Source organism: Patiria miniata, unplaced genomic scaffold, assembly GCF_015706575.1.
Source record: "Patiria miniata isolate m_02_andy unplaced genomic scaffold, ASM1570657v1 HiC_scaffold_9, whole genome shotgun sequence".
In the NCBI taxonomy this organism is placed as follows: domain Eukaryota; kingdom Metazoa; phylum Echinodermata; class Asteroidea; order Valvatida; family Asterinidae; genus Patiria; species Patiria miniata.
This window is the reverse complement of record NW_024037076.1, coordinates 19,010,973-19,034,460: the sequence shown is the minus strand read 5'-3', so window position 1 is coordinate 19,034,460 and position 23,488 is coordinate 19,010,973. Positions and strand designations below refer to the sequence as shown.

The window sequence follows — 23,488 nt, the reverse complement described above, 5'->3', positions numbered from 1 at the left end:
GGATTTCAGCAAATAGTGGAAGACAGAGGCTTTAAAGTTAATTCTCAAAGTGTAAAAATTGTTCTGGTTTGGATGTTGCTAGCCTTTTTAGTGTTGTGCATCTTGATCTAGTTCCCTGTATCCAACCGGGATCTGAATATAGCAAAAGCATTACATAGTTTATTACAGCTGAACGGTCAAATAGCTGTCTGGATTAGCACCGTACCATAGATCGTTTGCACTGCAGACATTTTTTAGGTTTGTGCTTTTGTTCAACAAGGATACACACTAAGACCTCTTGTATCTTCATTGTTAATGAATAACCATAAAATACCACACCTTAAAGATGGCTCCTGAATGCACTCAATCTATACGTAAGGTTGAAATATGTTGAATGTGTCGTACAAAAAAGGCCCAGAAATGCGGGGAAAAACCAAAGGTGTACTTAAAGTTGGCTTGTATTTATCTTTACTGTTAAGGTTTCATTGGTCATTTTTTTAGGTTTTTCAGATGTTCCCTTAAATTTGAAAACAATGTGGAACAAAGTGTTCATGTTTGTAATTATATTGGGATTAATGTGCCAAGAGAACGTAAAGGAAAAAAAAGTAGTAAAGAAAAAAATTAAGGCAGCAAGTTGAATGTGAAAATTGTGCTTGCCTTTTAAGAATATGAATGCTTGTTATTGGAAATATTGTATTTGTACATAGACTAGATTGCCATGTTTAAAAGAAAAAAAATATTAAAAAGGATGTACTGCTTACCTCACATATAGGCACACAATGCAATTTCTTGTAAGGACTTTTTTCCTGTAATAAAAAGAAACTTATTTACATGTAATATTCTAACTTCTTCATTCTGAAATACAGGTAGTCCAACATCTAAAGGAAGTTTTTGAGAATGCGCTAGTATTGTTTTTCCCCATTTCTTTTTATTTATTTTGCCATTTTGTTCTTAATATTGTTCTCATTTATGTTATTTAGTATTTTATTTTTATTTTAAATGAAGTATTGTAGCGTTTTTTTTTTAATGATTTTCTCTGGTATTAGACATTTTTAAGCAGAAGTATCACTTGTTGGGTCTGATTTTCGTCACTGCCAGCTTTACAAGTTTAAAGGAGAGTCAGAGTTTTTTTTTCCATTTTGTTGAATATCAAAATCTAAAATTTTTGATTTTGATTGTAAAATTATTCTCAAGAGTCTGAATTTAATTTGGTACGGATTAAAATAACAACCTAATAGTTCTCTGTAAAAGTAGCTTTGCGTGGGTTTCGGTAGTCAGTATTCCTGTTTTAGGTTTGTAGTGCTTGTACATAGCTTTTCAAATTGCATTTAAATGTACATGTATACCAAGGGTAAGAAATTTTCCTGTTAAGATTAAAAAAATACATCTTTGAAGTTCAAATTTGTGTGACTTTACCATAAGGGTGTCTGTACCTACAAAGGTTTATAGAAAAACAATTCTTTTTTAAATTGATAACCCAACAACAATAATCAACAAATTGGGGTTTTTTTTGTAGTATAATATGTCTGTTCTACATTAACTCAAAAACCTCTTTTGGGGCATCTTTTTTTTATTTTGGGCACAAACAGTGTCACCTTACAAGCAGACCGGTTCACGGTCCATACAGTATCGATGCTGATTGTGGGGTGGGAACCAGCCTACCCCACAAGAATGTAATTATTTGTAACTCGTCCCTGGTATATGCAGGAACAATTAATCTTTGCTGGCATGTTCCAGATTTTCTAAAAGCCACCTTCACTGAATTTTTTTTTAACTGGAGACTGGAATATTATAAGCCACAAAACAGATTCCACATGAAGATCTAAATTGCATAAAAAATATTCAGTCCTGTTTAATGAATTTGTTAATTTTTTTATAGTACCAGTTGTTTGAACGATTGCCTGTCAGCATTAACATAACGAAGTTTAAATGAATACAATTTTGCAGGTTCCTTTTTCGAATCTTAACAGTTCTTCCTCTGTATGTTATGTATGTTTTAAATTGTACATTTTTTTTGTGGTAACCATGATATAAAATCACCACGGATCTAAAGTATGTCTTGTGATACCTCAACATCCCAAATTTGTTGAAATTGTTTTAAAATATCTCCAAAATATTTTACAGACAATACCAACCCCAACGCTATTGCCCCCTTCTCAACTAGAAAATATTAAAATATAAAAGTTTAACATGGTACAACTTTAAAAAACAAAACAAAAAAACCCCGGAATCCCTGTTAATTAAGTTGGTTTCAACATTTTAGCTTTATGAAACATACAAACCCCTTCATTTATTTCCTAACAATCCTGTGTGTGTTATTGTCTGAAAACTTTGTTAAATATTGAAAAATATTAAAAAGGAAAAAAAATAAGCTCTCCAGATTGATTTTTTTAAATTATAAACAACTTAAACTCTCCCTTCGTTACCGTTGATGGGGTACTTGTGCACGGAGCCCATTGGCAACAACTTGTAAAGAGGCTAGTCTACTGCGCTGGTACTCTGTACGGCGGATCCGTGTGATTTTCCAACATGCACTTTGTGTTTACCAGTTGGTCGTCGAATGATTTCTGCACGTAGGATCGTTCTCTCAAAATTTACGCCGGCCTCTCAATTCACGTCGGATGTTTATTTCTTCATCGATTTAAGTTGATATTAATCTAACAGGTAACTATACATTGTTTTCCTGTGTTATTTCGGGGTAAAATGACAATTTGTTTTGTTTGTTCAGGCTCAAACAATCGTTGGACTGCACTGCTGCAACTTCTTGCCCGGTTTCCGGACATGGATCTCTAAACTTGCTTTCAAGTTTTTTGGGCTATCGTGTAGTTACGGGGGGTCCCGGTCTTTAGAACAAAATCCACTTTTATTTTATTTGACTTACCAAACTAGTTGGCGACATCAAGAACATGCAGGTATGTCATAGATAGAGGGCAGTGTTTTGAATTTTCTTGTGGGGTTAAAATGGGGACGACAACGACAAAACGCAACATGAAAAATTTCAGATGATGTCAACAGGGGTGTGAAATTTCAGCTTTTAAGGCTGATTTCAGCTGTTTTTGTTTTGGATTTCGGTTTTTTTTCCTTCACTTGCAGTGTACAAAAGTATAGGAGATTTCCAAAGCTCAGCTTTTTTACACCTTTTTCAGCTGTTTTCAGCTATTTTTAGCAGTGGTCACTCACACCCCTGTGTCAATCACCGTGATGTACCATGAACGCGCAAGCCACTCTGAATCGCACTGAATGGCACGAAACAAACCGTAAACCGCGTACAAAAATCGTGACTTCTACCTGAAGAAACTGTTCAAAATCACAAAAAAAGGTGTCATTAGAATCTAATCTAATCTAATCTGAGAGAAGTCTGCTTTAGGTCTTTTTTGAATGATAAAAAACACCCTTGACTCTAATTTGATCGAAACTAAAGGGGGGCCCATAACGACACGATCACGCTTTTTTCTAGTTTTGTTTTTAATAGCATGTCAATTTAATTTTAAATACATAACTTTTAATACACAGTATTGAATTGCATTATTGTAGGGCCTAGGCTGTTTTGGGATGACATTTCTGTAAAAAAAAGTATTTAAAAAATTGGGCCCTATTTCAGTATTTCATTCATTTATTCTTTATTATTTTTACCACAATGATTTTCATCATTCTTATCAACGTGATCAACCTTGCCTTATTTTTGTTTTGGAAAAGATCTTTCCCAATCGAATAATTGTACATCTCCACATAGGGCAATTTTTTTTCCCAACAAAAATGCCACTTCAAGGGCAGTAAAATATGGATTTTAATATTTTTGATCAGCAAAAGAACAGGGCTGTGAATTAAAATTTCAAATTAATAGCTTGTTGATAACCATAATGCGTTACATTAAAGTCTGCAAGCTCCAACCTTGTAGGTTTTTTATCACAGTATCAGTCATGTCGCCGCCTTGATTGTTCCCACACCTCTTCGCACATCCCACACAAACCCTTGACATTTGGATTGTCCTAATTACATATCTTATTTTCTGTCCACATTGCAGGCACAAAAACAATGGCATCCAATCTGCTGAGAGTTGTCCGTCGACAGTTCTCGACGACGCTACTGCGAAGGGCAGAGACCTCAGCGTCGGCCACCGCCCCAGACTCCCACGGCTCCACCAAGACCTGGAAGATGCTGACGTTCCTGGTAGCGATTCCCGGCGTGGCTTTCTGCATGGTCAACGCCTACAAGGGGGAGATGGAACACAAGGCCCACCATCACCGGGACGAATTCGTGGCCTACCCGCACCTGCGCATCCGCAACAAGCCGTTCTTCTGGGGAGATGGTAACCACTCATTGTTCCACAACCCCGAGAGCAACGCGCTACCGGAGGGATACGAAGGCGAGGAATAGATGAAAACCCGTCCGTTGTAGCAACACGAGTTACCGAAAGCCTCGTGAATTATTATTGAAAAGACTGTATGGAGTTTTTGTTTTAGTGTTTACTGATAGCTGGAGTAATACAACGGGATGAAAGTGTAGGGGAAAAAAATAACAGAAAATGTACATTTACAATGATTTCTTATGAATTTGCCCTGACTGGCTTTAGCTATTTTCTCCACACCATGTTGATTCCAACAGACCTAACAACAGGGAATCTGCAGAAACTTACAAGTGACCTGTATTTGAGGCATAAATCAACCACAGATTTCAACAGACTCTGCATGCTCTTGGATCTTGTAGGTTCTAAGATGGGTGTGGTAGGGTTGAACTTGTTGCTACATTCAGAGTGTAATTATTCATGTACTGCAAAGATTCTAAAATGTACAGGATGAAATTCTTTCAGGTACATGTAACTGGACATGTGTGCACCTCGTTCACTGCAGAAGCTCGATTTGTACAACAACCAAATTGAACGGCATGCATGGGTATGCTCTACGATACAAAGATTTTAATTTAATAGGGAGTGATTGAGTTGGTCAGCTGCTAGTAAAATTTCATGTACAGTCAAATCTCGTTAGTACAAACTCTGTTAATACAAAATTCTGGTTATAACAAACATAAAGCCTTAGTCCCGACTGTGCATGTATGTGCACAAGGAATAGGACTGACTCTTAATACAAATTTCTGATATAACAAACAATTTGGCTAGGTCCGAACGAGTTTGTATTAACGAGACTCGACTGTATAAATCTAAGCATGGTGTTTTTCCACATGGTATATTTCGCAAGGAACAAGCTTTAAGGCCTGTTCATGCTTCATGCGAATGCGATGCAAATTTGACGTCACAAAGCAATCGCTGCAAAATTCGCCCAAGTTAAAATGTGTTCAACTTTTGCGAATTTGCCCTGACGTCACAAATTCGTGTTCGCTATCGCGCCAATATGAATCAGCCTGTACATGTGTGCAACGGAAGAAATACGCAATTTTTCTGTTCTGGGGACTGCCATGATTGAAGGACTATATCTGTCCCCGTGATTCAATTTTGTGGTTTGACTGATGCACTATTTGACACGTTTGTTGTTCCTGGTAAAAAACGATTTTGCTCTCCATAGTCTACACAGGGAATACTTTCATAGCACATTCGTCACAACAATTTAAATTGGAGTTTCCTTTTTTGTGAAACGGGTGATTTCCTTTTTATGGTTATTCTCAGCAGATGTTTGCAGTTCTGTGGGGAAAAAAACTCAGAAAACAGCATCTTTACTTGTAAACAATATCACACTTTCAGACCTTTTTTGTATTCAAGACAAAGAGAAGAAAGGAATTCCATTCAATTGCATTGACTGCAAAAGTAGCCCATGCTTTAGACCTTCATTAACAAGAGTTCACTTTTGTCGAGTTTTGTTAAATCCCTGAATTGTTTCAAGTATGTTTTGTTTGTCCTTTAGTTTATATTATTGCAGTGTGCATGGTCATCTATCTTTAGCACCTTACGTTTGTACACTAGCAATAAGAAAGATTTGCATCACCAATGTGTACACTAGAAGTAACCGTCATGACTGTTGCCCAGTTCTTGACACTGTAAACACTTAAATTGAATAAAGTGTGTTTTAATTATGAAGCCTTGTGTGTCACTACAAATAGTGGTTTGTGACTTTGTGTTGAAATGTAATTTTGTCACCAAGCTTTTTCTTGTATTCCTAATTCTTTAAAAAAAAAAAAAGGATTCAAAATCATTGCAGCACTTTCAGATATGTTTATCAATTTTTGGGTGTGCATTGTCATCAAGGCAGCTATGATAATTCAGAGTGGGATTTTCTAGATTCGTTAGGCCATCAGCCTCGGTCCATTTTGGCCACCGGTATCAAATGAGGGGAATAATCGTCATAGCGATTTTCGGCAAGGCATACACCTCCAGAATTGGAAAATATGTGATAGCATTGCAGCGGTGGCAGCTTTTTGGGTGTTATCACCCTTTTTTTTCAAAATGGCCATCAAAATGCTTGTTACATGTACCACTCTAGGGGCGGTATACCTTGCGCATGCGCACTATAATCATCATTTGTGCCCTGATTTGATACTGACCAAACCCCCAGGCTGATGGCCTACGTGGGGGGTTCGAAATTTTATTTTTAAAAAGAATTGCAATGTGCAGTTTAAGGAGTGCATTGTATTTTGCTACTTCGGCAATGGGCAAAATATAAAGATTTACTGTAGATTATGGCAAATATTTTCATGCATTTTATTTTTGTGCATTTTTATTTTCCCCTCAATTTGGGTTCTTTTACTGTCACATTATCATTGTTTCTCTCCCTCCCCCTCGAGTACCACTCTCTCAGTGGCATTTATTCATTTATATAAATATTTTTTAAATTTTAAATCTTTGCAAGAGAGCAAGGGAATCATGCTTATATTCATCGTAGAGGGCGCTCTTCACAAACTTTGGGACCAAAAAAGATCTGGTACCCAAACTGACGGCCAATACTACCGTAGCATGTGCCTTTGGACGTCTAGGTACAGCACTGTTTACAATTTAGTGGCACAGAATTGTGAGAAGCGGGCTATCTCGTCGCTGGTTTTGGAGTCTGAAATAAATGATCTTGATCAACAGTAAGAGCTTATTTTCGCTTTTGAAATTCTTCATCGGAAGAATGTTTAAGTTAGAGATTAATTAGATCGTCTGTGGGCGTGGTAGACCAGCTTGTGTGACTGAAACTGGAAACACAGAATGTCATCACAATGAATGTCGGGGCCGGGGGCATGGGGGGGGGGGCAGTCCGAGGACAAACGAAGTCAGTTCGGTCACAGTTCAACTCGGACCTTAGTCAACTTGGTGTCATTACCTAGAATAAGTATGCGGTGATGATTGCAAAGTAACAATTGTGAGTTACTGGCCAAGGTGATTTGGTTGTCTCTTTTGGGGGGGGGGGGGGGGAGCTGAGGCCATGGACGTGGCCGTGGGGAGGGGGGGGGGTTTCAAAATTTGCTTGTGGTCTACCCATCCTTGCTGTATTGTCTACCTAATGATCAGAATTACAAACAATACGGTAATGAAAATTAAAAGAAGATTGCTTAAATATAGCTTGAGTAACTCTAGACCCGTGAACGTGGCGTTGTATACAACGCCACGTTCTTGTGTCATTTCGAACCTGGCGAAATCGATCCGACATACATAATTCCGTATGGGTGTTGAGTACTCACCTAGAAATCTAAATTTGCCCGTCCGATTGTTTAGGCTGTGTAATTTCGACGAAATTTGCCCATCAGTAAAGACCCATACGAACGTGTAGAAATTAGATTTTAACCTGACCCTGACAAATAACCCCGGACGCGTCCGAGTCTCTTGGACAGATTGACGGCTGTTTCATGTCGCAACCCCCCCCAAAAAAACCCGCAGATGATTGGCTGCTCGGCTCATCTCGTGTACAGTACGTGTGCGCACACACACGCGGGCGCACGTGCGACCGCGTGCGGTGCGGTGAGAGAGGAAAGGACTTGAAACTTGTCTAAAACGATGTCTGTTTTAGCTGCGACAGTAAACAGCCGTCGAATCATACGAAAATAAAACGCAATGCGCATGTGTCAGTTGGGAGAAAATGGCAGCTAGCAGTAGCGGACGGACTTCATGAACCGGGGCCAGAATTTTCCTCAATTTTCGTCAAATGCAAGTTTTGACGTACAAATAGAATTCAAGACAGCTTCATATGTGAGTACTTATTACATGGGCAAAATAACGTCCAGTGTGTGTAACGGAGGGAGTCAGAGGGACACGTTCGCCAGGTTCGAAAATACACAACAGCGTGGCGTAGTTTACAAATACAAGCCACGTTCACGGGTCTAGAGTAACTCCAGCTTTGCTGATAGCCATTTAGACTGAGCTGGAGCTGGAGTTACTCAAGCTAGCTTAAGTGTTGATAATAATTATAAGCCTAAAAGTCATTCTGAAATAATAAAAACTAACATGTCTAAGGCCTGAAACAAAAGAGGAAAAGATTAAAGAATTCCATATAAATAACTAGCCATATATGGCCATCACTTATTTTTCCCTGCAATAACCTATCAACCATCGGAAAGCGATAACTTAAAAAAAATCCAAAAAGTCAAATTTAGCAGGGAAAATATTAAAGCATTTACTGAGAAAACACTTAGAATTTTTCAGACAAGTCTCATAGGGTTTGTGCACAGGGTGTCAAGTGACGTCCAGGTATGGAATTCTTTCCCAAAATAAGGGCCCTGTTAAAGGGAAAATACAACATTTGCAAACATCAAAAAATAAAACTACCAAATCATTTTGAAATACCTTGCTAGACTGTTGGTGAATGACAGTGTAAAGCATCCTGTAAAATCATGGCACCTGGTATACTGTCATTTTCAAGAAAAGGGGTATTTTTGTATCAATTTCCAACGCTGGTCGGCTGACCAGCGTTGGAAAAAACTGGGCTTTTTTCAAATACTGGCCCCAATAGACCATCGCACTTGTTTGCAATCGATTACACACCTATGAACGGGTACAAGCCAGCTAGACTGGTTCCCTGACCTTACAATTCCCCAATGTATGTAAACTGCTCTGTTTCTTCTTATATGGAGTCAGGGAACCAGACTACAGGAAAATGATCGTTTTTCTTGGTTTTTATAGCATTTTCAAACCCAAAACCTCAAAAAAGTCAGTGTACATGTAACTATATTTGCTATATATTTCCAACCCCCAAATTCCTTCCATTTCTGAAAATTACAGCAAAAGCAAATGATGTATATTCCCTTAACTTCACAATGGCCATTATTTCAATCTTATCAAGCATTGGATAAACAAAAAAGTATTCAAAATTTGTTTGCTATTCTTGAATGTTTACTTTACTAATGAAAATTTGCAGATATTGCTAAACAGCGTTTATTCTTCATAGAGATGTAACTTGTGAGCTGGAACCACCATGATGGCCACCCTTGACTACGAGCTTGACCCTAAGCAGTACCAACTGCTGAAAGCGATAGGTAAGTACATAAGATCGATGGTAATGTTTCTTCGAATTTTCTTGTTTGTAACTTTGGAAGAATACAATTTCCAGATATCACTTTGCAGGTTGCGTACGCAGTTTGTGGAAGTTGTAAAATTGTTCAAATGTTCAACATTTTTTGAACAACTTTTGCAATGTTACTTGGTCTCTAAGCCATGTGTATTTGGGCATCTTAACAGTGACTGCTCTATGTTTTGACACCCCTATGTTCTGACAACCTGCACATAAGATTGTTACTTAGGGTTAGGGTTAGGAATAGGAATATGTGCAGTCGAACATAGGGGTGTTGGAACATTGGGGGGGGGGGGGGGGGGAGGGGAAAGAATGTTGCAACCCAATGCTGCTTTTTTCTTCGTATATCATCTCAATGAAGGTCAGTCATTGTAAAAATGATGATAAGACATGAATCTGGGACTGAGAAACATTTCCACTTTTGTTAAGAAATACTTAAAACATTTTCATGACTCTCTATAGACTTTGTACACAACTGCGGAAGTAGCGTCAGGTTGCAACATTCTTTCCCATAGGGGTGTCAGAACATAGAGGTGTAACCGTCTTTGCAACGACTGACTATCACTAAGGTTATTCAGTATTTTTGTGAAGACAATGCCACTGACAAAGCTAAGCAATTGGAATTCAACCTCTCATAAAAGTGGTCCATATTCTTTTTGATTATGGCACAGTCGCCCATACATAATAAAAAGCATTAGGTTGGTATAAACAAAGTAAATAAATGTACGCAGGTCCATAGTGACAATGATAACGCACTTATGCAATAATCTATGCAATAAACAGTATAATTTATAATGAAAGTAAAGTTTTTACACAGCATAAAAGTACTATAGAATTTCAGAAAACCCAACTTTTCTGTATTTTGTAAAGTTCTACATGTACTGTAGAACATAAACTTTTCATATAATTCATAGTTGCCCTTTATGATCATGCACGTATACTGCAAATCCGTGAAGAAAATAACTGTCAAATCTTGGCCAGCACACTTGCAGTTGGAATACCAAACTCGCCTTTTTCTTATTTAAAATATCTCTCCAAAATCTGTCCTTTAAAGGGAATATACATCATTTGCTTTTGCTGTAATTTTCAGAAATGGATGGAATTGGGGGGTTGGAAATACATAGCAAATATAGTTACACTGACTTTTTTGAGGTTTTGGGTTCGAAAATGCTATAAAAACCAAGAAAAACAATCATTTTCCTGTAGTCTGGTTCCCTGACTCCATATAAGAAGAAACAGAGCAGTTTACATACAATGGGGAATTGTAAGGTCAGAGAACCAGTCTAGCTGGCTTGTACTCGTTCATAGGTGTGTAATCGATTGCAAACAAGTGCGATGGTCAATTGGGGCCAGTATTTGAAAAAAAGCCAGTGTTTTCCAACGCTGGTCGGCCGACCAGCGTTGGAAATTGACACAAAAATACCACTTTTCTTGAAAATGACAGTATACCAGGTGCCATGATTTTACAGGATGCTTTACACTGTCATTCACTAACAGTCCAGCAAGGTATTTCAAAATGATTTGGTAGTTTTATTTTTTGATGTTTGCAAATGTTGTATTTTCCCTTTAACCACTGTTGGGCTGCGCCTTGTTTCCCGTCTGCAGGCCAGGCCTATGATGGGACGGCTACAGTGTACCTGGCCAAGTACCTGCCATCGCAGTCCTTCCTGGCCGTCAGTAGAACGAACCTAGATGCTGTCCATGAGGGCTTCGCAGTGCTGCAGGTAAACACTAACCTTATCAGGGTTTTTTTCCTGCTAACCTGCTAAATGCAACAAAATGTAACACAGTTGGAATGAGAACCATGCTAAATGCAACAAAATGTAACACAGTTGAAATGAGAACCATGCTAAATGCAACAAAATGTAACACAGTTGGAATGAGAACCATGCTAAATGCAACAAAATGTAACACAGTTGGAATGAGAACCATGCTAAATGCAACAAAATGTAACACAGTTGAAATGAGAGCCATGCTAAATGCAACAAAATGTAACACAGTTGAAATGAGAACCATGCTAAGTGCAACAAAATGCAACAAATTTTCTGTTATGTTGTGCAGTGAACTCGGTACACACCAGCCTTGGCACTATATGGCGTTAAGCTGCTAACAATGAAACCACATGCAACAAATTTTCTGTTGCATTTTGCTGTGACCTCAGTACACACCAGCCTTGGCACTATATGGCGTTAAGCTGCTAACAATGAAACCAAATGCAGCAGTGGATTTTGTTCTATAATTATGCCTTTGCACTATGAGCAGTTAATACAAGATGCAACGAAAATAGGGACTTGAGTTGACTGCTAAATGCAACAGTATGCAACAGCTTTTTTCCACTGTTGCATCTAGCAAGGGTATGGTTAATTCAATTGACCATAGAAGTGAGGGCAGGCTTCAATATTGACAGTCCGCAGAGTCGGACGACAAAATACATTCCATATAATGACCACTGGGCTTTTGAGCTTTGTAGGCTTATTTTCATTGTTTAACAGAGTACTGTTGTAAGGATAGACAGTGAATAATAATTCTTGAGATCTTTATCAGTGATGTAGTTTCGTCCATCACAACGCACAACAAGTCTTCATCACAGTCATCTATAGTTATCTAGTTCAAAGTCAAGCCACTATTTAAAGGGACAATGTAATGAATTTTTTGTAATGCAATTCACAAAAATGCACCTTTGTGTCCCATTTAACTTTATTGTCAATTTTCATTTTGCCATTTTCAAGGGTATTTTGGTGCTTTTTGGGGTTATTATGCTAATGCGAATTTCCATCTTCATAAGCAAAAGTGTGATGTCATTTTAGGCAGAAACCTCAGTGTTACAGCTATTTCACAGTGACTATTTTTCATTATGTAAATTTGCTTCCCACTCACGTGAATATGAAGCGGCCTTGAATTGTGACCAGGCATGTGAAATTGTTTGCTCTTTATTGTGATCGGACTTGTGATGGAAAGTGTACAACACTGATGTATGAGAACTTTTTTTTTTCAAATGAGTTCTGCACTAGTAAACTGATTATGCTTTACATGGGGTTAGGCATACCACCAATACATGTAGGTCTCTCTCAAATGACGTCGGCTGGTCGTATTTCGAACACATTTTGAGCAACAAGCACGCGTTTTTGGAACATTTTCAATACTGCGCAATGCATGCTTGATTGCATAAAATATGCAGTTGCAGTTCTCCTACAGAGATGGCCGTCTTTGGGAGAGAACTTTAATCAGAGTCCAACAGTTTTGTGCACAGTTTACCACATGGTGTTGGAATTTGCCTGAGTGAGAAAGGTTCCTAGTAAATCACTCTAGGGGGTTAGGGTTAAGAAACCTTTTCTTTTTTTTTGTCTGTAGCATGAGTTCTATTTGATGCGTCTGATGCAACATGAGAACATCCTCGCATTCAACCAGGCCTTCATCACCGATAACGAGTTATGGGTCGTCATGCCACTCATGGACCTCGGTAAATATCATCAGTTACAAAAAAAAAAATAGTTACATTCATTTTAATCCCTTATTTTAACTTGTACCCAGTTTACAAATGAATTAGGTTGCAATCTATATAAATTTGTTATCTAGCTTATTGTGAAAAGGCTGGAAAGTATGTCAGCGACCCGCTCGCAGCAAGCTAGGCCGAAAATATGAGTGTGCTGCCCGAGGGTGATGGCTTCATTCCACCTGGCTTGAGGTCGAGTGAAAAGTAATCCTGGGCCTCGTTCGTTCTTGTCAAAATAATCCCTGCGGGAACTGGTTAAGGGCCTGTAACACACAAACAGCACTGGCAACCTCAGACTCATTTTGTTGATTGAGTCATATTTGTGGAAAGGATTATCAAAGAATGAAATGAGGACCTCTAACTACTAGTTTCAATTTTTTCCAAAAGTTCTCTTTTCTGTGTTTTCACAAAGGCTCAGCAAGAGAAATCCTTGACAACATGTTCCCTGATGGCATGCCAGAGATGGCCATCGCGTACATCATCAGAGACATACTGATGGCGCTGGACTACATACACCGGATGGGCTATGTGCACAGGTCAGGGCAGGACAAATGCTATTAGTTATCCCACGAGCACAAGTAGAACGCGGAATAACGTAGTGCGTCTGTGTCCCGCAGACCGAGTAGTATGTGGGACGCAGATGCACTACATTTTCCATGTTCCACGAGCGCGAGTGGGATAACAAATTTATCAAGCACTTTGACGCATAGTATAGATGGAACACATACGCTGTGCACGAACTTTTCAGAGGTTTTTCTATTACACGTGCGTGCACGCATCTTGGAATAGCGCAATACGCGGAGTGCGGTAGGACAGTGGTATATGGGATAATATATCACAGTTTCTTGCCATGGATCGACCAATCAGGATTGAGGATGCATGTTTGCCTGAAGATAAATGAGAACATAAATTTCAAATAAATGGCAATGTGAGATGCTGCGATGCGGTATCGCAATATAAAAAATCTGTTTTGGATTCCGAACCTAGACATTAGATGGAATTATTGTACATGTAATTGAAAATCTAACATTAACTTTACTTATTTAATGGTAGCGTCCATCCTTTGTGCTGTACAACTAACCTGATGAAGTGTCAGCTCAGTGAATGCTGTATATTCCAAGAAAACAATATTCTAGGATCTCAATTTCAAATCAAAAGTTGCTGAGTCGTGTTTTGAATTCAGCGTCCGAGACACGTTGTCACTGAGCCGATTGCAGCTTCGCGATGTTGCGTACCGAACCGAAGTATTATAGCAACCGCGCATGAGTGTGCGTCATGTCAACGCTCGTGTGCGCTTCGCCAAATTAAAAATGAACTACTAACAGAAATTTCAAGAATGCATCTTTAGACGCTTCGTTGGAAATGGCCTTCTTTCATTGATGTCTTCAAAATGACAGCTTGCCAGAAAGAACAATATCACAGGGAGTTTAGTCCCATTACTATTTTTTAACCAAGTCTGCTTTTCAGCGATAATTACGTAAGTTCCTTTTTGGATAGCTGCAAATGATGGACTGTAGCTTTAAATGTACGTATCCAAAATGAAAGTTGAAACAAATAAGTAGTTGTGAGGGTTTAACAGAGTGGCAAACATCAGAAGAGTAATGCCTCTCACACGTGCAGACTATTAACAATAGGCCCTATATGAATAAATACAAAGAATTCATTAAGTTCATGGTATGCAACACCAAACATGCCAAACACACAATATTCTGAACGTTTCGAACGCCATATTGTGGGACTGGCATCATGCACAATGTTTTCATCTGATAACCAACATAAGTGCTTTCCTTATCTCCTTTCCTGCACACTGAGGGACTTTATAATATGGTCTGTTTTGTTTCTTTATTTTCGCAGGAGCGTCAATGCAAGCCACATCCTCCTGTCCAAGACCGGCAAAGTGACATTAGCTGGACTGCGGACAGCCGTCAGTATGGTGGAGGATGGCAAGTGGCTGAGGGCGGTGCACAAGTTCCCTACCCAAGCCGTCAAGAGTCTACCCTGGCTGGCACCGGAAGTCTTGGAACAGGTGACAGAAGTTCATCAAAAGTCCTCAAAAGTCCTCACAGATCCACACAAGTCCTCACAAGTCTATCACAAGTCCTCAGAAGTCCATCACAAGTCCTCACAAGTCCTCACAAGTCTATCACAAGTCCTCACAAGTCCATCACAAGTCCATCACAAGTCCATCACAAGTCCATCACATGTCCATCACAAGTCCTCAGAAGTCCTCAGAACTCCTTCACAAGTCCTCACAAGTCCATCACAAGTCCTCACTAGTTCTCACAAGTCCCTCACAAATACTTACTAGTCCTTACACGTCCATCACAAATCCTTACTAGTCCTCACAAGTCCCTACAAGTCCTCACAAGTCCTCACTGGTCCTTACAAGTCCATCATAAATCCTTACTAGTCCTCACAAGTCCCTACAAGGCCTTACAAGTCCTTACAAGTCCTCCCCAGTTCTCACAAGTCCTCACAAGTGATCATAAGTAATCACATGTCAATCACAGGTCCATCACAAGTCCATCACAAGTCCATCACATGTCCATCACATGTTCCAGAAGTCCTCAGAACTCCTTCACAAGTCCTCAAGTCCATCACAAGTCCTTACTAGTCCTCACAAGTCCCTACAAGTCCTCATAAGTCCTCATAAGTCCTCATTGGTCCTCACAAGTCCATCATAAATCCTTACTAGTTCTCACAAGTCCCTACAAGTCCTCACAAGTCCTCACTGGTCCTCACAAGTCCATCATAAATCCTTACTTGTCCTCACAAGTCCCTACAAGGCCCTACAAGTCCTTACAAGTCCTCGCCAGTTCTCACAAGTCCTCACAAGTCCTCATAAGTAATCACAAGTCAATCACAGGTCCATTACAAGTCCATCACATGTCCATCCCAAGTCCTCAGAAGTCCTCAGAACTCCTTCACAAGTCCATCACAAGTCCTTACTAGTCCTCACAAGTCCCTACAAGTCCTCACAAGTCCTCACTGGTCCTCACAAGTCCATCATAAATCCTTACTAGTCCTCACAAGACCCTACAAGTCCTTACAAGTCCTCGCCAGTTCTAACAAGTCTACACAAGACCTCACAAATCCCTACTAGTCCTCACAAGTTCCTTTCAAGGCCCTACAAGTCCTTACAAGTCCTCACCAGTTCTCACAAGTCCTAACAAGTAATCGTAAGTAATCACAAAACATCAAGTCCTTACAAGTGCTCACAGTTGCCTCACAGGTCCATCACAAGTAATATAGTCTCAAGTCGCAGACTATTCAAATGAACTTTGACTAAAGCATTTCTTTGTCAATGTACATCTATCGTTACTTGGTTCTGGTCTTGTGAAAGGCTTGTGGTTTACTTGTGACCTGACTCGTAATCGATTTGTGATGGACTTGTAATGGACTCAACCACAACATTGATTTCCATGTAAGGAATCTGAAGGACAAATTTATGCAAATCATCAGTTTTCTTTAACCCTTACCCTACTAGACCCTCCAACGCATGCCAATATGTGCCTCAAGAAAATCTCCTATGTTTTTTGCATGGCCCTCCAATATCTGCCATGTCATTTCAAGGGTAACTGGACAGGCACTCCAATACATGCCACAGAGAACAATGAGAGTCCTCTGATAACAAAGTGAGTGCCCCCAGCTGGTCAGTATCAGGCACCCTCCAGGGCCTCCAACTCCTGCCAATTGGAGACTTCACTGTTAAGACAAACTATCTGCCAATAAACTGCAGCTGGAGGGCATTGGCATAACCAACTGACATGCAGTAAACTACCCTCAGAGAGTAAGGGTTAATAATCGACATTAGGACATAATAATCGACTAGGTTCTAATCTGTGACCTGTTCTGTCAAAATCAGACTTTTCTGGGCATGAGGTCAAAAATGGAATTTTTGCATATTGTTAAAATATGTTCTTTTTCCTTTTAATAGGTGGTTTAATTTTTGAAACAAACCGGTCATTCCTGAGCAGAGTTATGCTTTTTTGAAGTTCATTGTGTCGTAAAGTAGAAAACGGAGAAAATGGCTACGAACGTCACAAAACAGTAATTTCTTTAACTGATATACCTTAATAAATCATCAAAAATACTGTATTTAGAGGGTTTCAAACTTTTATAGTATAATGTAGACATGTTCAGGATTACAAATTTGCCAAAATTTGAAAATCGAAAAAAAAATCACCCCCACAGCATTTTTTGGCCCTATCTTAATTTCACCCTCTGCCCAGAAGCATCTGCTTTTGACAGAGCAGGTCACATCTATCCTATGCCTTTCATGTTTGAATGTCGCCATACTTTTTTGTGTTTAACTTTCTTAGAATCTCCTTGGCTATGACACCAAGTCAGACATCTACAGTGTTGGGATCACGGCCTGTGAGCTTGCCAACGGCTGCGTACCATTCTGTGATATGGTCCCCATGAAGGTAAGGACTGCTGCTAGGACCACACACTAATCATCTCATTTTTTTGTTGCATTTTGTGATTAAAGGATAATTGACTTTTTGTGCAGTTTTTTTTTGGGGGGGGGAACAACCAAATTGCTAAAAATCTTAAGTAGGCTGCATAGCAACTAACCCATAGGTCTCTCTCAAATGACGTCACTTCCTGCAGATTGCCACGTGCACCGGCATTTTGGGCGTCAAATGTGCGTGACGTGCATGGGCTACGCCGTATTTCGAAGAAATTTCGAACAACACGCTCGCGTGTCTAGAACATTTTGCACACCGCGGGCATACGCGCCTGATGGCGTTAAAGACGCCATTTTCCTACAAAGATCGCATCCTATGAGAGAGATCTATTGAATTTTCAGCTCATTTGATACGATACATACTTAGAAAATAGAGTTGCACAACTTTTTTGATCTCGGAACTGATTCCATTGGTAACACATATAAAAAGAAGTGTGCCCGAGGGCACTGTATTTTGAAACCACATTCAGTGTAAGTTTTTGTTCAGCAATACCATTTTAGGCAGCAGGTTTTCACAGGGTATTTGATAACCAGTCCTATCTTCACTTTGAGCAAGGATTTTTTAATTAAATTTTCCGGGTAATTGTAAATGATCCTACGTGGCTTTAACCCTAACCTTCCCAAATCCTCCAAAATCCTCTTTGTAAAATGAAGGAATGAGTCTATATGGCAAAAATGTGTGGCTGATTTCGGATGAAGCACTGTGTCAAGGTCTTAGGCTGGACCTTGTGTTGTTTATGCTCGGCCGTGCATAAATTTAGGCCTAGATTATACTTGAAATTCTCTGCCATGCTTCAGGATGTCACTGGCTCTGCCTGAACATATTGACAGTGATTGCTAGAGGATTTTGCAGGATCGAGGTAGTGGTCACCCCTCCAAGGACCACATTCAAGAAAAAACACACGATTTTGGAGGATTGAGGCTGTATGCAATTTTTACATGGAGGCAGTTGGAGGATTTGCAGGATTGAGGTGGCATCCTAGCAACAAAAGCCTGGGGAGTTAGGGTAAATTAGATATCATGGTTAATTGACTGTGTCACGGACATTACACTTCCTTTCATTATGCTGGAATTGCCCATATGCTAATTTCTTACAAATCCCGCGTAGAGCCGAACAGTCTTACAGGTAGGTATTCATGAGTGAGGTACATGTATGATATGTACACCTTTCATGATCAAGCCTGTTAATCCAAATCTCATGAAGTCGCTTCCTGTATTTCTCCCCCTCCCCCCAACCGAAAAAACCACTTGTATCCAGATGCTTTTGGAGAAGATCAACGGCACAACTCCCAAACTGCTGGACAGTTCCACGCTGCTCAGCGAAGTCGGCCAGGAAGGGTCCGCAGTGGACAGCGGCGAGGCGTCGGGGAATCGCAAGCAGTCTGACCCCCTTCAGAACCCCTTCACCAGGCTCTTCTCCCCACAGTTCCACCAGTTCATCGAGGATTGCCTGAAGCAAGAGCCGGCAGACAGGTAGGGTTTACCCTTCTTTTGCTGGACAAAAACAAATGTTTTGTTGCAAACTTATTCTGGTGAACTAACTTAATTGATTGGAATGGTGTAACCGGGATAGCTCAGACCAAGTTTGAGTGGGAACCGTGATTTTTGGGAACCGTGATTTAACCGCAGAGCAAGTTCAGATGAGGGCCATTAGTCGACTAGGGTGGTGGATTCATGACGTAACTTACACCTCACGTAACTTACACCTCACGTAACTTACACCTCACGTAACTTACACCTGACGCTTTGACGATGGTCAAAACGTCATCGTGAAACTTCATGGTCCTTCCTCTCTGTTGCGCTTTACGATGCACATGGCTTTAGACCATTATCATGTTGCAACCATTTGATTTTTTCCCATTCAAATCAATGTAACCAAAGCGAGGCTGGAAGGGAAAATAGTCTGGTTCCTTTTTGCACAAAAAACATTATCATTCAATACTGTTATTGGATACAGGGAACATGACTGAAATGGTGGAAGCATGATAAAGGTCTATTGGTATTCAGCAATATAACCGTGCCCTGGACTCAGTTCCAAATAGTCATCATAGAGTATGCCAACCATCCTTTGTTCGAGTGAAGTTAATTGAGCTATTGTTCAAGGGCCCATGCAATGTAATATTTTTTTAATGCAATCCTTGAAAATCCACCTATGTGTCCCATTTAACCTTACTTGCAATTTTCGTTTTGCTAATTTGAAGGGTATTTTGGTGCCTTGTTTGTTTTTATGCTAATTTGAATTTCCACATTTATGAGAAAAACTGTGATGTCATTCTGAGCAGAAACCTCAATGTTACAGCTATTTTAGCACCAAAAAAATGCTAGAATTTGGATACTTTGCTGTCGTACATTTTCTTTTCTTTGGTGTTTCGTTGTTGTGTCAGTACATGGAAGTAAGCAGATGAGCAAACCTTTCTCACAAATGTTTTCAATGAGCAAACATTGGGTTCACAAATTGAAAAGAAAACCCCTAAACTGAACAGTGTCTTCCTGAAATGATATCACATCAACAGCGCCCTCGGTTGTCCTGGAAAGTATGAACAATTTAAATGTTCAAAGAAGTGCACTTTTCAATACAGTTAACTAAAAAAGGACGTCAAATAGTTGTCATACATTTAAGAGGAGTAGAAAGTTGCACAAAATGTGTTCCTCAGAAAAATTCATCGCTTGGACCAATTAACCATAGTCATTACTCAAACTTGTCCTTGTTTCCAAAAATCACTTGAGCTGAACCTCTTCGCTTGGCAGGCCCAGTGCTTCTGCCCTGCTGAACCACCCGTTCCTCAAGCAAGTCAAGAAACGGACCAGCGAGGCTCTAGTTCCATTCATACAGTCCCTGACGTCCCTGACTGAAATGCAGCAGGAGGCAGAGCAAGGTAGGTCAAAGGTTGTTTTTCTTATTTAAAGAATGATGCTTGACTATATGCCCATTTTCATTTATAGACTCCGTGCATAAGTACCCCCTCAACGGTTACAAATGGAGAGTTTAGGGAGACAACTGGGAGTGACATATGAGTGTATATTATTGTCAACGCTTGACACTCATGTGAAGACACTACGGATTTGTACACATTCTGTTTAAAAACGAGTTATATGTACTTGATGCCAAATGCGCACGAACACAAAGTCGTGCACTACATAACTCTCCAGGACAAGGCATTGTGTTTCCCTTTGTCGCTGTAACGGGCGATTCTTGAGAAATTGAAACTAAATTAATTTTTTTGGGGAAATTTGTTTATGTGATGTAATACAAATGGTTATTGTTCACTAAAGTGTTGCTAGTAAGTGCAGATGCAAATTTCTTAAGATGTTTCATAAGTTGGTCTTTCCGTACATAAATTAGTATAATTTTAATTACAAAATGTCTCACACACGTGACTGATCAAAATGTCACACACATGACCACAGAATGATTCCCATTTAGTAAAACTAAAGCAGAGGGTGTACATTGTTTATTGTACTCTGTAAATCACAAAAGACTAGTCTTACTCCAAAATAAGTATGGGTGTGTGTGTCCTTAGAACTTTGGAGAAAAGCGTGAATTTCCATTATGGGCTGGATAACCTTTTTTACTTCTGATGTCAGTCACACATGTGACCAAACTTTGATGACCCTTCCTAATATTTTTGACAAAATTGCTTAAGTAGAAACTATATTCTGAGGTAGGGAGTAAAAAGTACTAACCTGATGAATCAGTGAAAGTAATATGTTAGATGTAGTTAACAAGGGGTAAAGCTTCAAAAATCAGACAAGCCCAATTTTATGTCACACAGTGACCACAGAATGGCCCACATATAACACTCTCCCATAGACTAAGCAAACAGACGTACAATAGAGGACCGTTTTAAACAACAGATGAATGCTCGAGGACAACAAAGAATCTGTTGTTCTCCCTTTGTCTGTCTGTCCTACGTCTTTCAGATCCCTTTGTCTATATGTAAGGCATGTACCAGTCCATGCATACGGTGTGTCTGTGTGTCCCTCCCACTGGGGTTTTCGAAAGCACCATCAAAAATCTACTGGTTATGCCAGGGAGTCCGTCCCATGCCAAAATGTATGTTGAAACCCCTCCCAAAATCCTGCCATATTTCAGGAGCTCAGGAAACCCAAGACGGCGACCTGGTGGAGAAGTTCCAGTGCATGGACATGGGTGAGAGTTGGGTCTTTGATTAGCGCTTCAACCCACCAGGGATCTGAGTCACTGGATGTCCTTATGTCATTTAGATGTCATTGCGTTCATGACACATTGTCATAGAAATGCATTTGGACATGCGATGTGTGTATAAAGTAACTTCAAGTGGACCTGCACATCCGTAACGGATGTAGAACTTGCAGTTTCCTCCCCAAGGACTGCACTGATCTTACTGTATAGTATAATTTTAAAAAGAATAGTCTGTCACAAGCCAATATATGGACCATCAGGCCAACGTTTATCTCCGGTTTCCTTGGCATGAAAAGGCTGAGAATGTTTCTATTCCCCCTTGATGGGAGGCCAGTCCATCGCAGGTTACTCTCCAGCTGATATCGGTACCCATTTATAATGCTGGGTGGAGAGAGGTAACGTAGAATTGAAGTGGCTTGCCCAAAGACGCAAAATATGACAAGCAGCTGGATTTGAACCCCTGACCCTCTGATCATGAGTCACAAACGCTAACCACTAGGTCACACTCCCCCACTCCCCAATGCCCACGCTGAGTACAATGCTGCATCTGTATCATCTGGCAGTAACATGTGTACATAGATACAGAGAAGCAAGTGTAATTGTGAACCGTAGCCCTTTAATTTAGATGTAGCCTAAATTGCAGTACACAATGTTGTGGATATTGACGAGAAACGTGCAATTACTTTGTAAATAGCTTTGTTCGGTAAATAGTTTGAATGTACGGACTTCTTGCACAGTTCCATGTTGTACAATATGACACATGTTCATTCTGAGATTCTAAACTAGCTATAGAATAATGAAAATCAGCTTGTTAAACTGTACAGAACAAGAATTGACCTGATGAATGTTTGTGCATCACACATTGGGCAATTAAAGGGATTTGTGAAGGTTTCTTTGTTCCACATGGACATCTTCTTTCTGCTAGTTTTTGCTTTTGTACATTGGGGCTTAATATGCCTTTAAAAGTTTAATGGCTCATGCAAAGTAATTTTTTTTAAAAGCAGTCCTTGGAAATGCAGCTTTGTATCCCATTAAACCCTATTTTCAATTTTTGGTTTGCTGTTTTCAAGGGTATTTTGGTGCCTTTTTGGTTTTCATGGTAATGAAATGTCCATAATCATGAGCAAAGTGTGATGTAATTTCATACAGAAACCCCAATGTGGCAATTATTTCAGCACCAAAAAGTTACCAGAATTTAGGATATTTTGCTGTCTTAACCCTTTGGTGCACAGATTAATTCTATTGTTTTAGGATAAATGGGATAAATGCAATGCATTTAAAAAATGTAAACATGGGGCTTTACCTGATTGAGATACAGATATGATCCTGTGGAATTATTTTTAGCCCAAGGGATAGTCTATCAGAATATAAATACAAAAAATTAAAAAATTCAACATGGTAACCATGGCAACGGCTTATCTTTCTTCTATGTAAACAAAACAGGCAACAAGGTTGTGGATATCTACGGTATCTAGTGGAGATACAAGTATGGTCCAGTGTAATAAGTTTCAGATAATTATATTTATAACCCTTTAGGAAATAAAAAAAAATTGAATTTGGTTGCCATGGCAACAGATTTTGTGACGTTCTTACTGAACATAAAGTAAACAAATGAGAAAAAAATATGGAGAAAATCATTCGCATTGGTTTTACATGTACAATGTATCTTTGCCAATTGTGGTGTACAAGTATCAGTCTTGTCATCATTCAGATAGGTAAAAATACAACTATTTGTTGCTGTTGTCGATAAGGCTCTGTAAGCTGGAGGACAAGAGCTTCACGGAAATCCTTCTGCTTCAAAAGTTTTGCACATGAGACTCTTTCGCGCAATCGAAAATTGGCGGGGAAAAATTTCGCGCCATCGGGAAATTGTGGGGGGCACGAGTTCAAATCCCGGTAGAATGATCTGATTTTTTTTCTTCATCAAAACCATTTGTAATGTTTTTATTCCT

At 39.6% G+C, this 23,488-nt stretch overlaps 2 protein-coding genes across 4 annotated transcripts; both read left to right on the top strand.

Annotated features, from left to right (window-relative positions):
* Positions 1–2,496: 2,496 nt before the first annotated feature.
* Positions 2,497–6,006, top strand: LOC119720070 (cytochrome c oxidase subunit 6A, mitochondrial-like). Of its 2 annotated transcripts, none has more exons than XM_038189591.1 (2): positions 2,497–2,643; positions 4,004–6,006. In XM_038189591.1, exon 2 carries the CDS (start codon positions 4,015–4,017, stop codon positions 4,354–4,356), a length of 342 nt encoding a protein of 113 aa, XP_038045519.1. In that variant the 5' UTR covers positions 2,497–2,643; positions 4,004–4,014; the 3' UTR covers positions 4,357–6,006. The 2 variants fall into 2 exon arrangements, with proteins under 2 accessions (XP_038045519.1, XP_038045520.1); XM_038189592.1 differs by having other exon boundaries at positions 2,502–2,647; positions 4,006–6,006.
* Positions 6,007–6,885: 879 nt separating this feature from the next.
* LOC119720068 (STE20-related kinase adapter protein alpha-like) lies at positions 6,886–21,924 on the top strand. Of its 2 annotated transcripts, none has more exons than XM_038189588.1 (10): positions 6,886–6,996; positions 9,288–9,375; positions 11,016–11,134; positions 12,762–12,870; positions 13,316–13,439; positions 14,758–14,929; positions 17,226–17,330; positions 18,633–18,847; positions 20,123–20,250; positions 21,468–21,924. In XM_038189588.1, exons 2-10 carry the CDS (start codon positions 9,315–9,317, stop codon positions 21,545–21,547), a joined length of 1,113 nt encoding a protein of 370 aa, XP_038045516.1. In that variant the 5' UTR covers positions 6,886–6,996; positions 9,288–9,314; the 3' UTR covers positions 21,548–21,924. The 2 variants fall into 2 exon arrangements, with proteins under 2 accessions (XP_038045516.1, XP_038045515.1); XM_038189587.1 differs by having other exon boundaries at positions 6,887–6,996; positions 9,258–9,375.
* Positions 21,925–23,488: the final 1,564 nt, after the last annotated feature.

Coding starts and splice junctions, on each gene's coding strand:
- LOC119720070 (XM_038189591.1), top strand. CDS start 4,015: ATGGCATCCAATCTGCTGAGAGTTGTCCGTCGACAGTTCTCGACGACG.
- LOC119720068 (XM_038189588.1), top strand. CDS start 9,315: ATGATGGCCACCCTTGACTACGAGCTTGACCCTAAGCAGTACCAACTG. Junction 12,871..13,315: donor CATGCCACTCATGGACCTCG/GTAAATATCATC, acceptor GTTTTCACAAAG/GCTCAGCAAGAGAAATCCTT. Junction 14,930..17,225: donor CACCGGAAGTCTTGGAACAG/GTGACAGAAGTT, acceptor TAACTTTCTTAG/AATCTCCTTGGCTATGACAC.